The 17,500-nt window shown below is 33.2% G+C and overlaps 1 protein-coding gene across 7 annotated transcripts in view; it reads right to left on the minus strand.

Annotated features, from left to right (window-relative positions):
- The window catches only part of tox2 (TOX high mobility group box family member 2), a 288,055-nt gene that overhangs the window by 94,311 nt on the left and 176,244 nt on the right, over nucleotides 1–17,500 (minus strand). For 4 of the 7 annotated variants that reach the window (XM_056460648.1, XM_056460645.1, XM_056460647.1 and 1 more), the window contains one exon: nucleotides 3,949–4,206. In XM_056460648.1, coding sequence (XP_056316623.1) covers nucleotides 3,949–4,206 — 258 coding nt within the window. Of the gene's footprint in view, nucleotides 1–3,948; nucleotides 4,210–17,500 lie in introns of all 7 variants that reach the window. The other 3 variants (XM_056460644.1, XM_056460646.1, XM_056460642.1) reach the window with 1 other exon arrangement.

Consider the following 17,500-nt stretch of genomic DNA (forward strand, 5'->3'; position numbering starts at 1 on the left):
TTCATATTTAGATTTGTTGGTGATTTCAATAACAAATTGAAAATACCTGAAAAATAGATTTTAATAATTTAATATTTAATTTGTGTTTCTCATTTGTTCAAAATTTATTTTTATTTGTCTGTTTTGTCCAGTAATTTGCATATATATATATATATATATATATATATATATATATATATATATATATATATATATATATATATATATATATATATATATATATATATATATATACACACATACATACATACCGGCCACTTTATTAGGTACACCTGTCCAACTCAAATTTCTAATCAGGTGGCATGGTTGTTGGTGCCAGATGGTCTAGTCTGAGCATTTCAGAAACTGCTGATATACTGGGATTTTCATGCACAACCATCTCTAGGGTTTACAGAGAATGGTCCAAAAAAAGAGAAAATATCCAGTGATGGGCAGTTCTGTGGGACGCAAAAGCCTTGTCCATCTTTTTATGACCATCTCCTCAAGCAGGATAACACACCATGTCATAAAGCACAAATCATCTCAGACTGGTTTCTTGAACATGACAATGAGTTCACTGTACTCAAATGGCCTCCACAGTCACCAGTTCTCAATCCAATAGAGCACCTTTGGGATGTGATGGAACGGGAGATTTGCATCATGGATGTGCAGCCAACAAATCTGCAGCAACTGTGTGATGCTATCATGTCAATATGGAGCAAAATCTCTGAGGAATATTTCCAGTACCTCGCTGAATCTATGCCACGAAGAATTAAGGCAGTTCTGAAGACAAAAAGGTGTAAGGTGTACCTAATAAAGTGGCCGGTGAGTGTAGATATACATAGTTTTTTAATTAATTAATTTATTCATTTATATCCAAGTAGTCTAATTATTGTATTATATTTAGTTATGTTTATTTACTTATTTATTTTGCAGCATTGGCTTCCTCTAAATTGTTTTATTTTATTAGGTTGTGTTTTTTATTTATTTTTAATTTAATTTATTACAAAGTTGGCATATTTTGACAACATAGATACCTTTTTATTTAAACAACTTGTTTAACAAAGAAAAAAATGCAATATATATTTTATGAATTAATTTAAATATTCTTTTAATGTTATTTTATTCCCATTATTCATATCCATTGAGAGAATGTTCAGCGGTGTGTTATTTTAGGTTATAAAATTTAAATCATTTAATATCCATTTTACTTCATATTATTTTTATTTATTTAATTTAATTTCTGATTTATTTCAGTTAATACAAAATGGTGCTTAAATATTAAGAATATTTAAAATATATATATTTACAATGATCTAAACAACACATATTTATAGAGTTTTAACAAACGAAAACAACATTGCATCATTCCAGATTTAACTTCAATCCAAAACTAATTGCACAAAATGAGAAAATTACATTAATCTAATATTACAATTCTATTACACCCTATTTAAGAGCAAGATTCGCCCTTCCTCAGAATTCCTCAATGCTTTCCCAGAGTTAGAGAGCTGAGTTTCTGTCTTTATTAGGGAGTTTCCACAGATGGCAGATTTGACGACACTCCTGATATTTCTTTATGGCCCTCAGAGTCTGAGTTAAACAGCAGAAAATACAGTAATGAAGAGAAGGAGGAGCAGAAAAACAGCAGAAATCCCTCCCTGCAGAGACTCAAGAATCGCTAGCAGAGCAAGTACACACTCATTAACACAGACCGAGAGCTCTGGTCAATCAGAGAAACACAACACTTCACTAAATACAATTAAAAATCAATATAACAACCATTGAAGTGTGAACAGGGAGTTACTGAGACTTTCATTTCTAGTATGCACTTGTAACAGAAAATGAATATTGAGTAGGGGGCGGGGCTTTATTTTTGAGCTTCTACTATCATCTTTCACTTTTAATGGGTGGAGAGGTGTGGCTTATATAGGTGTGGATTATTTTACCCAATCAGAGTCATTGGAGAAGGACGAATTGAGTTGAGTTGTTGATTAAAGATTTACTCTGAACAGATCATTTTCATTCAGTGAGTATTTGACTCAGGACTCACTATAAACAAATCATTTGAATCAGTGTAATAGTTGACTCACTGTTGATTTTAGTGAGCAGTTGACTTCAGAACCACTCTAAACAGATCGCTTGAATCAGTGAGCTGTTTATTCGAGACTCACTCTAAACAAATCATTTGAATCAGTGAGTTGTTTGCTGAAGACTCTAAACAAATCATTTGAATCAGTAAGTTGTTTACAAAAAACTCACTCTCAATGAATCATTTGAATCAGTGAGTAGTTGACTAAAGACTCACTCTGAACAGATCATTTGAATCAGTGAGTTGTTTACTGGAGACTCATTCTGAACAGATAATTTGAATCAGTGAGTTGTTTACTAAAGACTCACCCTGAACAGATCAATTGAATCAGTGAGTAGTTAATAAAAAAATTACTCTGAACAGGTCATTTTCATTCAGTGAGTATTTGACTCAAGATGCACTATAAACAAATCATTTGAATCAGTGTAATAGATGACTCAAGACTCACTGTTAACAGATCTTTTGAATCAGTGAGTTGTTTACTTGAGATTCACTCTGAACAGATTATTTGAATCAGTGAGTTGTTTACTGGAGATTTACTCTGAACAGAACATTTGAATCAGTGAGTAGTTGACTCAAGACTCACTCTATACAGATCATTTGAATCAGTGAGCTGTACACTGGTGACTTACTTTGAAAGAACCATATGAATCAGTGGAGACTCAATATGAACAAATAATTTGAATCAGAGAGTTGTTTGTGGAGACACTATTGATGATTAATTTGAATCAGTGAGTAGTTGACTAAGCACTACAGATCATTTGAGTCAGTGAGCAGTTGACCAAAGACTCACTCTGAACAAATCATTGGACTCAGTAAGTAGCTACTCACTCTAAACAGAATATTTGAATTAGCGAGTTGTTTACTGGAGACTCACTATGAACAGATCAGTTGAATCAGTGAGTAGTTGACTAAAGATTTACCCTGAACAGATCATTTGATTCAGTGAGTATTTGACTCAAGACTCACTATAAACAAATAATTTGAATCAGTGAATAGTTGACTCAAGACTCGCTATAAACAGATCATTTGAATCAGTGAGTTGTTTACTGTAGACACTCTGGACAGATCAATTGAATCTGTGAGTTGTTTACCGGAGACTCACTCTGAACAGATCATTTGAATCAGTGAGTTGTTAACTGAAGATTCACTCTGAACAAATTTTTTGAATCAGTGAGTTGTTGCTGAAGACTCACTCTCAAGGAATCATTTGAATCAGTGAATAGTTGACTAAAGACTCACACCGAACAGATAATTTGAATCAGTGGGTTGTTAACTCAAGAATCAAGTACAGCAAAACAAATATTTGAATCAGTGAGTTGTTGACTGGAGATTCACTCTGAACAGATCGTTGGACTCAGTAAGTCGTTGACTCAAGACTCACTCTGAATGGATCATTTGAATCAGTGAGTAGTTGACTCAAGAATCACTCTAAAAAGATTATTTAAATCAATGAGCTGTATACTGATAACTCACTTTAATTAGATAATCTGAATCAGTGAGTTGTTAACTGGAGGTTCAATATGGACAGATCAATTGAATCAGTGAGTACTTGACTCAAAACTCACTTTAAACAGATAATTTGAATCAGTGAGTAGTTTACTAAAGAATCACTCTAAACAGATCAATTGAATCAGTGAGTAGTTGACTCAAGATTCACTCTGAACAAATCATTTGAATCAGTAAGTCGTTTACTGGAGACTCACTCTTAATGAATAATTTGAATCAGTAAGTATTTGACTAAAGACTCACTCTGAACAGATCATTTGAATCAGTGAGTTGCCGACTCAAGAATCAAGTACAGCAAAAAAATACTTAGTAGTTCAATAAAGTGTTCCCTATGCACTAAGCACACTAGAGCATGAGCTGGGACTCACCGAGGGCATCTGGCTGGATAGCAGGTGCCCGTCCTGCGCCAGCATGTTGGTCATCATGAGCGCGGGCAGCTCCGGGTACGAGTACGGGTTGATCAGGCCGTTGTGAGGGATGGAGTGGCACAGGTAGCTGGACTCGGGGTCCATCAGGTGCAGCAGTGGCGGCTCCGGGTGATTGGGTGGTGTGATTGGAGGAATCTCGTAATCCTCGTCTCCGCCTCCACCTCCGCCCCCACTACCCCCACCCTGCCCTGAGTAACTCTGCTGGAGAAAACACACACAAACGCTGTTACTATAGAGGGCGTCATGCATGCTTTTTCACGAAGGGTACGTGAGTTACATTTGAATGCCATTGAAAATGCCATTGTTTACTGGAGACTCACTTTTAATTAGTGAGTTGTTTACTGGAGAATCACTCTAAACAGATCATTAGAATCAGTGAGTTGTTTACTGGAGACTCACTTTGAATTATTGAGTTATTTACTGGAGAATCACTCTAAACAGATAATTTGAATCAGTGAGTTGTTTACTGGAGACTCACTTTGAATTAGTGAGTTATTTACTGGAGAATCACTCTAAACAGATCATTTGAATCAGTGAGTTGTTTACTGGAGACTCACTTTTAATTAGTGAGTTATTTACTGGAGAATCACTCTAAACAGATCATTTGAATCAGTGAGTTGTTTACTGGAGACTCACTTTTAATTAGTGAGTTATTTACTGGAGAATCACTCTAAACAGATCATTAGAATCAGTGAGTTGTTTACTGGAGACTCACTTTGAATTATTAAGTTATTTACTGGAGAATCACTCTAAACAGATAATTTGAATCAGTAGGTTGTTTACTGGAGACTCACTTTTAATTAGTGAGTTATTTACTGGAGAATCACTCTAAACAGATCACGCGAATCAGTGAGTTGTTTACTGGAGACTCACTTTGAATTAGTAAGTTATTTACTGGAGAATCACTCTAAACAGATCACACGAATCAGTGAGTTGTTTACTGGAGACTCACTTTGAATTAGTAAGTTATTTACTGGAGAATCACTCTAAACAGATCACACGAATCAGTGAGTTGTTTACTGGAGACTCACTTTGAATTAGTGAGTTATTTACTGGAGAATCACTCTAAACAGATCATTTGAATCAGTGAGTTGTTGTTGATTCAAGAACAGATTTCTCTAAATATAAAAAGCCGCGAGCTTGTTTTCATAGCGCTGAAGTTTGCGATCGCCTCTGCTGTTTTGTCTTCGTCACAGAGACTGAACTGAATCTTGTGTTTCTCGTCAGTCTAACTTTGAAGCATGTAATGTTAAATTCAGGAAAAAGAGAGGGAGAAAGAGAGAGATTGCCGGGGTATTCAAGAGGGAATGAAAAGCAATTTTGTAGGAGGCGATCTGACTGGAGCCCCCGTCCATAATGACTGAATCAAATCCGCTCTGATCGAGATCCACTTTGAATGGATTATTTGAATCAGTGAGTTGTTGACTCAAGACTCACTCTGAATGGATTATTCGGATCAATGAGTTGTTGACTGGTGACTCACTTTATTCAAACCATTTAAATCAGCGAGTTGATCTATTCAGAGTGAGTCTTAAGTAAACATTTGAATCGGTGAGTTGTTTACTCAAAACTCACTTTGAATGGATCATTTGAATCAGTGAGTTGTTGACTTAAGACTCACTCTGAATGGATCATTTGAATCAGTGAGTTGTTGATTCGAGACTCACTCTGAATGGATAATTTAAATCAGTGAGTTGTTGACTCGAGACTCACTCTGAATGGATCATTTGAATCAGTGAGTTGTTTACTCAAAACTTACTCTGAATGGATCATTTGAATCAGTGAGTTGTTTACTCAAAACTTACTCTGAATGGATCATTTGAATTAGTGAGTTGTTGCCTCGAGATCTGCTCTGAATGAATTTTTTTGAATCAGTAAATTGTTTACTCAAGACCCACTCTCAATGGATCATTTTGATTAATTAGTTCACTCAAGACACACACTGAATGGATCAGTTGAATCAGTGAGCTGTTTACTGATGAATCCCTCTAAACAGATCATTTCAATCAGTGAGTTGTTTACTGGAGACTCACTTTGAATTACTTAAATTGTTTACTTGAAACTCTCTCTAATTGGATCATTTGAATCAGTCAGTGGTTTACTGGAGATTCACTCTAAACAGATCATTTGAATCAATGAGTTGTTGACTCGAGATTCACTCTAAACAGATCATTTGAATCAGTGAGTTGTTTACTGGAGACTCACTTTGAATTAGTTAAATTGTTTACTTGGGGGTGTAAATTGTTTACTTGGGGTTGTTTACTGGGGACTCACTTTGAATTAGTAAGTTATTTACTGGAGAATCACTCTAAACAGATCATTTGAATCTGTGAGTTGTTTACTGGGGACTCTCTTTGAATTATTAAGTTATTTACTGGAGAATCACTCTAAACAGATCACGTGAATCAGTGAGTTGTTTACTGGAGACTCACTTTGAATTAGTGAGTTATTTACTGGAGAATCACTCTAAACAGATCATTAGAATCAGTGAGATGTTGTTGACTCAAGAACAGATTTCTCTAAATATAAAAAGCCGCGAGCTTGTTTTCATAGCGCTGAAGTTTGCGATCGCCTCTGCTGTTTTGTCTTTGTCACAGAGACTGAACTGAATCTTGTGTTTCTCGTCAGTCTAACTTTGAAGCATGTAATGTTAAATTCAGGAAAAAGAGAGGGAGAAAGAGAGAGATTGCCGGGGTATTCAAGAGGGAATGAAAAGCAATTTTGTAGGAGGCGATCTGACTGGAGCCCCCGTCCATAATGACTGAGTCAAATTAATCATCAGAAATAATATTCCGCTGTCAACCATTCAAGAGCTTTTTTAATAGAATTTTTATGATTCATGTCTGCCCGTATACATCAAACAGTCAGTTCTGCAACATTTCAGAAATCAATTCAATATCATCTTTGTGTTGCCTGTCATCTTCGCCTGGAGAACGGCCATTTATCTTGCAAACAAAAAATACTTTTAGCAAATACACGGCCGTGGAGAAGGAGAGAGAGACACAAGACCTCCGATTTCACCTTGCATTACTCAAATCACAAACTTCTCCTAAATACATCATCCGTCTCCACAAGGCTAAAACGCTAAACCGTATTTTAAGGAAGAGTCTGAACTCACTCGCAACTACATTTTCATCGCTTAGAGATTGCTTTTTCATTGCTCGTGAGACTTAACCCTATAAAAGTCACTGAGAGATGAATTTCTAAAGCTTCAACATGATTCACATGATCAGAACTTTGCTGTTAAACCTGTTGTGCTCAATATAGTACATGTGTTCTGACATCTGAACAATACAATAGACGTTTTAGCACTTTTCCAGATTATTATAGAGTAAACTTTAGACAAATTGATATATATTTGCATATATATTTTATATTTTTGTAGGCTTTTTTTTTGTGGAAAAGATTCACTTCTCATTAGGATGGAAACCTGGCTAATTACTCTTACGAATTTAGTTTTACATTATATATATATATATATATATATATATATATATATATATATATATATATATATATATATATATATATATATATATATATATATATATATATATATATATATATATATATACACTATACATATATATTAATAATTAAAAACAAAAGGTCTATATAATATATAAGGTATATAATTTTTTTTAATTGTCCACGATGCAAAGTAACTAGTAAAATATAATTTAACAATATACCCTATAAAAGTCACTGAGAGATGAATTTCCAAAGCCTCAACATGATTCACATGATCAGAACTTTGCTGTTAAACCTGTTGTGCTCAATATAGTACATGTGTTCTGACATCTGAACAATACAATAGACGTTTTAGCACTTTTCCAGATTATTATAGAGTAAACTTTAGACAAATTGATATATATTTGCATATATATATTTTATATTTGGGATTTTTTGTGGACTTTAAAAAGATTCACTTCTCATTAGGATGGAAACCTGGCTCATTACTCCTTACTAATTTTGCTTTATATATATTTCATTAATAAATAAAAACAGAAGGTTTATAAGATTAGCTCCTTATATTAGCCCTGGACTTTCTAAGATGAAAGCTTGATTGTGAGTGGTTTACAGGCTTTCTGAGATTTAACTGTTGTTGAATGCTTACTCTATAAACTTTAGACAAACTGATATATATTGGCATATATATTTTTTATTTGGGATTTTTTAATGAACTTTGAAAAGATTCACTTCTCATTAAGATATAAATCTGGCTAATTATTTCTTACTAATTTTGCTTTAGACTATGTATTTTGTAATAATAATTAAAACAAAAGGTTTACGATTAATAAGATTAGCCCCTTAATACTAACTTGCAAAATGACTTTTTAAATATAATTAACCCTATAAAACACACTGAGAGATGAATTTCTAAAGCTTCAGATAGATTCACATGATAAAAACTTTGCTGGTAAACCTGTTGCGCACAATATATTACATGCGTTCAGCTGTCTGAACAATACTTTAGACATTTTAGCACTTTTTTCTGATTTTTACAGAGTAAACTTTAGACAAACTGATATATATGTGAATTTATAATTTATTTTTAAATTATATATTAAAAACATTCACGTCTTATTCAGAAAGAAACCTGGCTAATTAATTAAAAAACTAAAATAAATCAGTAAATAAACAAATAAACAAATAAATAAATATTAAAATAAAATAAAAATATAAAAAAAAACTAATAAATTAAACAAAAATTGAATAAATAAACAAATAAATAAAAAAAATAAATACATAAAATAAAACAAAAAAATAATAAATAAGCAAACAAATAAATACAAAATAATATAAAATAAAAATAATAATACTAATTAAAACAACAACAAAAAAATAAACTAATACATAATAATATAAAATAAAAAAATGATAATACCCGTTAAAAAATAAAATAAATAAATACATAAAACAAAAATAAATAAATAAATAAATAAATACATAATAATATAAAATAAAAAATAATAATACTAATTAAAAAAATTAAATAAATAAATACATAAAACAAAACAAAAATAAATAAATACATAATAATATAAAATTAAATAAAAAAAATTATAATAAAAAATTATAATAACAATAAAACTAAACAAAATTAAATTAAATAAAATTAAATAAAATTAAATTAAATTAAATTAAATTAAATTAAATTAAATTAAATTAAATTAAATTAAACAAAACAAAACAAAACAAAACAAAACAAAACAAAACAAAACAAAACAAAACAAAATAAAATAAAATAAAATAATAAAGATGTTCCATCATTGCAAACTATGAGCAGCACAACCTGACCAAATCTTAGTTCTGCTCATTGGGCTCCACACAGAACTCTGCTCTGATCTCATTAGTAATGTTTCCTCTCAGATGTGCAGATATTCACTGTACTGTATCTGTAACCCATCGGACTCTCAGTGACCGTCCTGTGATCTGATGTTTTCGGACACGCGCTCCTGCTGCCAGCGCTGGATATTAATCTCCCGTATACTGTAGATCTGCAGCGCTTTGAACACAGATGTCTTTGTAGGCTTCCCTGTTATTGTCCGCTCTAATGCATGTGAAAATGAACATTTCCTGAGATTCAATTTCCCTCATAATTGTTGGAAGGAAACTAAATTGTGTGTTGTAAACAGTCGGGCGAGCAGCTATTGTGTGAAGAGAGACTGTCGTCGCTCCTCCGAGATTCACAATTCACTTCTATAACCAAGAGATCTGAGTGCTCACTGATATTCAGAGATGTGCAATGATGGAGAACTAGAGTAAAGGCTGAATAAACACTTAAATAAATAAATAAATAAATAAATAAAAATACATTAGCCTCGGCTGGGTCAGCTGTCATTTCTGTGTGGAGTTTGCATGTTCTCCCTGTGATGGTGTGGGTTTCCTCCGGTTTCCCCCACAGTCCAGACACAAGCGCTATAGGGAAATTGGTTAGCCTAAATTGTCCGTAGTGTATGTGTGTGAATGTGAGTATATGGGTGTTTCCCAGTGATGGGTTGCAGCTAGAAGGGCATCCGCTGCTTGAAACATATGCTGTATAAGTTGGCGGTTCATTCCGCTGTGGCAACCCCTGATTAATAAAGGGACTAAGCCGAAAAGAAAATGAATGAATGAACATTTTATTTAATAGGGTCGCATGATGGCTCAGTGGTTAGCACTGTGGCCTGACAGCAAGAAGGTCGCTGGTTCGAGTCCTGGCTGGACCATTTGGCATTTCTGTGTGGAGTTTGCATGTTCTCCTCGTGTTGGTGTGGCTCTGATTTCCCCCACAGTCCAAACACATGCACTATAGGGTAATTGAATGAACTAAATTGACCATAGTGTATGAGTGTGTGTGTGAATGAGGTGTTTCACAGTACTGGGATGTAGCTGGAAGGGCATTCACTGTGTAAACCAAATGCTGGAGTAGTTGGCGGTTCATTCTGCTGTGGCAACCACTGATAAATAAAGGGACTAAGTTGAAGGAAAATGAATGATTATATATCTATATTTAAAATCTCAAGTGCTACAGAACAATATGTAAATACCATGATAAAATTAAGTACAATAATGATTTAAAATCAGTTACAAACTAAGATTTACACAAAGACAAAAACAAAATCAGTTTAAACATTAAAGAACATGTAAAATAACTAATTTACGGATATTTTTAAACATTAAAAACGCTTATTAAAAAGGTTTGTTTTAAGCTACACTGTAAAAAATATCTGTTAATAAACAGTTGTTGAGTTTAGTGATTCACAAGTGTTTATTTACGGTTGTGAATTGCATTATGGGATGTTGATCTCTGCTCTGTCCACTTTTGATGTTGAAAATTGAACTCTACAGTTTAACAAAGAGACTTTTATTAACATTTTAGTCATTTAAAATGCATAATATAATGCATAAGGAATAATACAGAGAGAAATAAGTCTGTAAAATAACAGAAAATGTGCTGCAGTTTATTATAAGGTTTCTGTAGTGTAATATACAACACCAACACAGACAATATAGCACTGCAGACTATTACAAACGTCAATAAAAGTCACTTTTTTGATCTTTTCAAGGTTAAAAGTTGTTGGAGGAAAGATCAAGATTCCCTAATGTGATTCAGAATCAGACATTTATGGGGAAAATAAAAAATAAAAACATAAATCACTAAATCTGGATTATTTTAGTGTATATAATGCTTGTAAAGTCCTCAAATGTTATGGAAGAACATTCAAAACAAAACTACTGCATGATTTATGCCATTGTAAAAGCTGTAAAAATGTACCATGGATGAACCATGGTAAAGTAATTGGTACTTAAATAAGCAACAGCCCTGAAAATCATGCAGCATGACATTTACGTGATATTTCAAAGTCCATGTGCAAAAATAACATGAAAATGCTCATCATTAATATTATGTTAGACATATCACACATATGGTAGAGGACAAAAATATTATTCACTGTATTTCCTTTTATATTTTTCTTCTGGAGAAATTTTATGTTCATTTAGTTTGGCTGGAATAAAAAAAAACATGTACAGAATTATTTACCCCTTTTTAAACACATTTCTGAATATAATAGATTTAATAACTCTAATTACTGATTTATTTCTCTATGTCATGATGACAGCACATAATATTTGACTAGATATTCTTCAAGATACTAGTATTCAAGTGAGATTTAAAGGCTTAACTAGGTTAATTAGGGTAAAGTTATGGTGATTAGGCAAGTTATTGTATAACAGTGGTTTGTTCTGGAGACAATCCAAAACAAATATTGCTTAAAGGGGCTAATAATATTGACCTTAAAATGTGTTTAAAACAATTAATAACTGCTTTTATTCTAGCCGAAATAAAACAAATAAGACTTTCTCCAGAAGATAAAATATTATAGGAAATACTGTGTAAAACTCCTGAATCCGTTAAACATCATTTGGAAAATATATGAAAAACAACCAAAAATTCCCAGAAGGGTGAATGTACTGTATGGTAATATCATAGTACATTACTGTACATGCCAAAAATACCAAAGAAATGCCGTACTATATATGGTATATATTCAAATACCAATTTAAAAAGCAATCTGATACCAAGTTTGTATCATAACATACAACCAATTCACATCTGGAACAAGCAAACATGAACTACAAAATACGTAAAACTGATCATTTCTGGATATTTAGTACAGTTTGGAGTAAGCAGATGTCAGATGATGTATTATTAAAGACACTATGCATTCATTCATTTTCCTTCAGCTTAGTCCCTTAATTTATCAGGGGTTGCCACAGCGGAATGAACCGCCAACTTATCCAGCATGTTTTTATGCCCCTCCAGCTGCAACGTATCACTGGAAAAATACACACTCATTCACTACGGACAATTTAGTTTATCAACTCCCCTATAGCGCATGTGTTTGGACTGTGGGGGAAACCGGAGCACCCGGAGGAAACCCAAGCAAACATGGGGAGAACATGCTAACTCCACACAGAAATGCCAACTAACCCAGCTGGGTGCTTGAACCAGCAACCTTCTTGCTGTGAGGCCACAGTGCTAACTACTGAGCCACTACCGTAATATGTAAAAATTGCACAGAAATGCCAAAATATACATGGTTGAATCTAAAATAGCAACATTGCACATGTCTCAAATACCATAGAAATATAATATACAACCAATTTAAAAGCATAAACAAAGAAACACGAATTACAACATAGGTAAAGCTGCTCAATTCAGTATATTTGGTACAGTTCGTAGTGACCTGATGTCAGCTGATGTACAGTATTATGGAACTATTGTAATATGTAAAAACAACATAGAAATACCATAATAAGCATGGTTAAATCTAAAATAACATCATTGTACATGTCAAAAATATGTTGTTCATATGGTATATGGTTCATACTAAAAAAAACATGAGTTACAAAATGCCTAAAACTGCTCATTTCTGAATATGTGGAACAGTTTGTAGTAAGCTGATGTCAGCTGATGTGCTGTATTGTCAGAGGAACTATCATAACATGTAAAAACAGCATATAAATACCATAATATCCATGGTTAAATCTAAATTAACATCCTTGTACACGTCAAAAATACCCTGAAAGGTGCCATACTAATTCAAAAGCATAAATAAAAAACTACAAAATACCTAAAACTGCTCATTTCTGAAAATGTGGAACAGTTTGTAGTGAGCTGATGTCAGCTGATGTCAGCTGATGTGCTGTATTATCATAGGAACTATCGTAATATGTAATAACAACATATAAATACCATAATAAGCATGGTTAAATCTAAATTAACATCCTTGTACATGTCAAAAATAACACGAAGGTGCCATACTAGGTCAAAAGCATAAATAAAACATTACAAAATACCTAAAACTGCTAATTTCTGAATATGTGGAACAGTTTGTAGTGAGCTGATGTCAGCTGATGTGCTGTATTGTCATAGGAACTATCATAATATGTAATAAACAACATAGAAATACCATAAAAAGCATGGTTATATCTAAATTAACATCCCTGTACATGTCAAAAATACCCTGAAAAGGCCATACTAATTCAAAAGAATAAATAAAACATTACAAAATACCTAAAACTGCTCATTTCTGAATATGTGGAACAGTTTGTAGTGAGCTGATGTCAGCCGATGTGCTGTATTATCAGAGGAACTATCATAATATGTAAAAACAGCATATAAATACCATAATATGCATGGTTAAACCTAAACTAACATCACTGGATACATCAAAAATAACATGAAGGTGCAATGCTAAGTCAAAAGCATAAATAAAAAAGGACAAAATACCTAAAACTGCTCATTTCTGAATATGTGGAACAGTTTGTAGTGACCTGATGTCAGCTGTATTGTCAGAGGAACTATCATAATATGTGAAAACAGCATATAAATACCATAATATGCATGGTTAAATCTAAATTAACATCCTTGTACATGTCAAAAATACCCTGAAAAGGCCATACTAATTCAAAAGCATAAATAAAACACTATAGAATACCTAAAACTGCTCATTTCTGAATATGTGGAACAGTTTGTAGTGAGCTGATGTCAGCCGATGTGCTGTATTATCAGAGGAACTATCATAATATGTAAAAACAGCATATAAATACCATAATATGCATGGTTAAATCTAAACTAACATCACTGTACATGTCAAAAATACCATGAAGGTGCCATAGTAATTCAAAAGCATAAATAAAACATTACAAAATACCTAAAACTGCTCATTTCTGAATATGTGGAACAGTTTGTAGTGAGCTGATGTCAGCTGATGTGCTGTATTATCATGGTAAATATATAAAGATATGAAGTTATAAGTGTATTGAGATCTCCTGCTGACTCATCACACTCAGCACACACACACACACACACACACACACACACACACACACACACACACACACACACACACACACACACACACACACACACACACACACACACACACACACACACTCATCAAATCCTGCACCTCATGCTGATTTTAAGGATAAACTCTAACAATGGACTCACTCGCACCAATGTTTTGTGGTGAAACCAGGCGGCGACGGGACGTTTGTCAAAACTAGCAGAACGTCCTTGAAGATTAAATGTAAATCGCAAGGTTGTGCCACGTCCAAGGGTTCTGAGAAATACATAATTCATCCGCATCACTTGAAGATGTGATTATATGTATTACACATTGAATGCATGTGGGAGATGCTCCTCCAACAGTCTATAAGCGGCTGGTAATAAGACTAAGGCTTTTTATTTTCTCTCTTTCTTTTGTTGTCTATGTTTTCATTACAGTGCTCAGTCCAATTCTCAGATATAAGAACACCGTTCTCCAATGACTTGACGTATTAACTTAACTTTAACCTAATGTGCAATAAAAGTCTAAGTTATTCATCCTCCTGTGATTTCCCAAATAATAATGTTTCCCAAATGATGTTTAACAGATTTTCACAGTATTTCCTATAATATTTTTTCTTCTGAAAAAAAGTGACCTGCAACCCAAAACTGGGAATCACCCGTACACTCTTGCATTCACACACATTTTCTACGGCCAATTTAGCTTATTCAATTCCCCTATAGCGCATGTGTTTGGACTGTGGGGGAAACCAGAGCACCCAGACGAAAGCCACGCCAACATGGACAGAACATGCAAACTCCAATCAGAAATGCCAACTGGCTCAGCTGGGACTTGAACCAGCGACCTTCTTGATGTGAGGTGATCGTGCTACCCACTGCGCCCCCATGACGCCAAGATTAATCTCCTATATAATGCAAACATGCTTTTTCTCCTCTCTTTTGTTTCCATTTTGCAGCTCAATTCTCAAGGATATTAGAACTCAATTTGGATGCAAGATGGCGTTTGCGTTCGACTTTCAATTTGTAGCTTTCATTAACTTGAAGAGGCGACGCCACTTTGAATGCAACGCTATCAAACTCTTGGTTATATCTCCGACATGTGTGCACGTTCCAAAACATTTAACTAGTAGTTTATCCATGAAGAAAGTGGACTGGTGCGATCATATGCAAACACACACCAACACACACGCCTTCTGCTTTCACAGACAGATGAACGGCTAGTTTGGTGTAAATGATGGAATAATGAAAAGAGTTTTTTGCTCAGGTTGGGAAGGCGTCCAACTATCTCTGGCATGCATTTAAAGCCATTGTGTGCTGTTGGGCTGATTAGAAATCCAACCATATGAGCGCGCGAGCTTCAGTCTTAACACAACAGATGTCATTCAGACACAAATCTATTTCGATCTGGCTTATTAAGACTATTAGATTTCCACAACTACACTTTTTACATGTTGTGAAGAAAACACCAGCATGTTTGCAAATGCGAAACTCAGCCGTGTGTATCTAGACTCCTTTTTTTTCATGTTTTATTGGCCGTTGTGTGAGAAAATGGTGCATTGGATCGCTTCAATCATTGATCTAACACTATTGCAACGCATGTAAAACAGGGTAACACTTTAAAATAATACTCCATTAGCTAATGCTAGTTAATGTATTTGGTAACACTTTAAAATAATACTCCATTAGCTAATGCTAGTTAATGTATTTGGTAACACTTTAAAATAATACTCCATTAGCTAATGCTAGTTAATGTATTTGGTAACACTTTAAAATAATGGTCCATTAGCTAATGCTAGTTAATGTATTTGGTAACACTTTAAAATAATACTCCATTAGCTAATGCTAGTTAATGTATTTGGTAACACTTTAAAATAATACTCCATTAGCTAATGTAAGTTAATCTATTTATTAACATGAACAAACAATTAATAATACATTTATTATAGCATTTATTCATTAGTTCGTTAGTTAATGTTATTTAAGTTAAATAATGTTAGTTTGTGAACTCAGAGTGCATTAACTAATGCTATTATACACAACTTTAGAATTTAATAATGCACTAGTTAATGATGAACTATGATTATTGAATTGTTTACAAGATTATTCATACTTAATTAATGCTAGTAAATACATTCATTAATGGGCCATTATTTTGTAACCCTGTATTGGTATGTATTTATGAACAAATAATGAACAATACGTTGATTCAGGGTATCTGCAGGCATCTTCAAATCTGATTTAAGGCTCTTTAATGTAATATTTAATGCATTTTAAGTATTTGTAATGTTGTTACCAACCCGTGATTAACCATGGGCACGCACTGTTAAAACTGCAGTTTTTGCACGTTTTCTTAAGCAAATTGATTGAGTGAACTTAATTGTTTTTACAAATTTAAGTGGACTGAACATAAAACATTAAAAAAAACTTATGAAATGTGTAGATTTAGCTCTTTTTAAATAAGTAGTTTGAACAAACAGCAAACATAATTTTTCGAGTTGAAGTCAGAATTATGAGCCCCCCTTTACTGTAGAATTTTTTTTCTTTTTTAAATATTTCCCAAACGATGTTTAACAGAGCAAGACATTTTTCACAGTATGTCTGATAATATTTTATATTTCTGATAATATCTTATTTGATTTTTTTCGGCTAGAATAAAAGCAGTTTTTAATTTTTAATGAACAATATGAACAAGCTATATTTCTTTCCGATAGTCTACAGAACAAACCATCGTTATACAATAACTTGCCTAATTACCCTAACCTGCCTAGTTAACCTAATTAACCTAGTTAAGCCTTTAAATGTCACTTTAAGCTGTACAGAAGTGTCTTGAAGAATATCTAGTCTAATATTATTTACTGTCATCATGACAAAGAGAAAATAAATCAGTTATTAGAGATGAGTTATTAACACTATTATGTTTAGAAATGTATTAGAAAAATCTCTCCGTTAAACAGAAATTGGGGGAAAAAATAAACAGGGGGCTAATAATTCTGACTTCAACTGTATGTGCTTTTAGAATTTATTTAATGCATTTTTAAAATTCAGTTCGATTGTAACCACTGAGTTTCAATATGACACAACAATAAAACTACATTACTCTGAACTGCACTATCTGACAAAAGTCTTGTGGCCTATCCAAGTTTTAGGAAC

This window comes from Danio aesculapii, chromosome 6, assembly GCF_903798145.1.
Source record: "Danio aesculapii chromosome 6, fDanAes4.1, whole genome shotgun sequence".
NCBI lineage: Eukaryota > Metazoa > Chordata > Actinopteri > Cypriniformes > Danionidae > Danio > Danio aesculapii.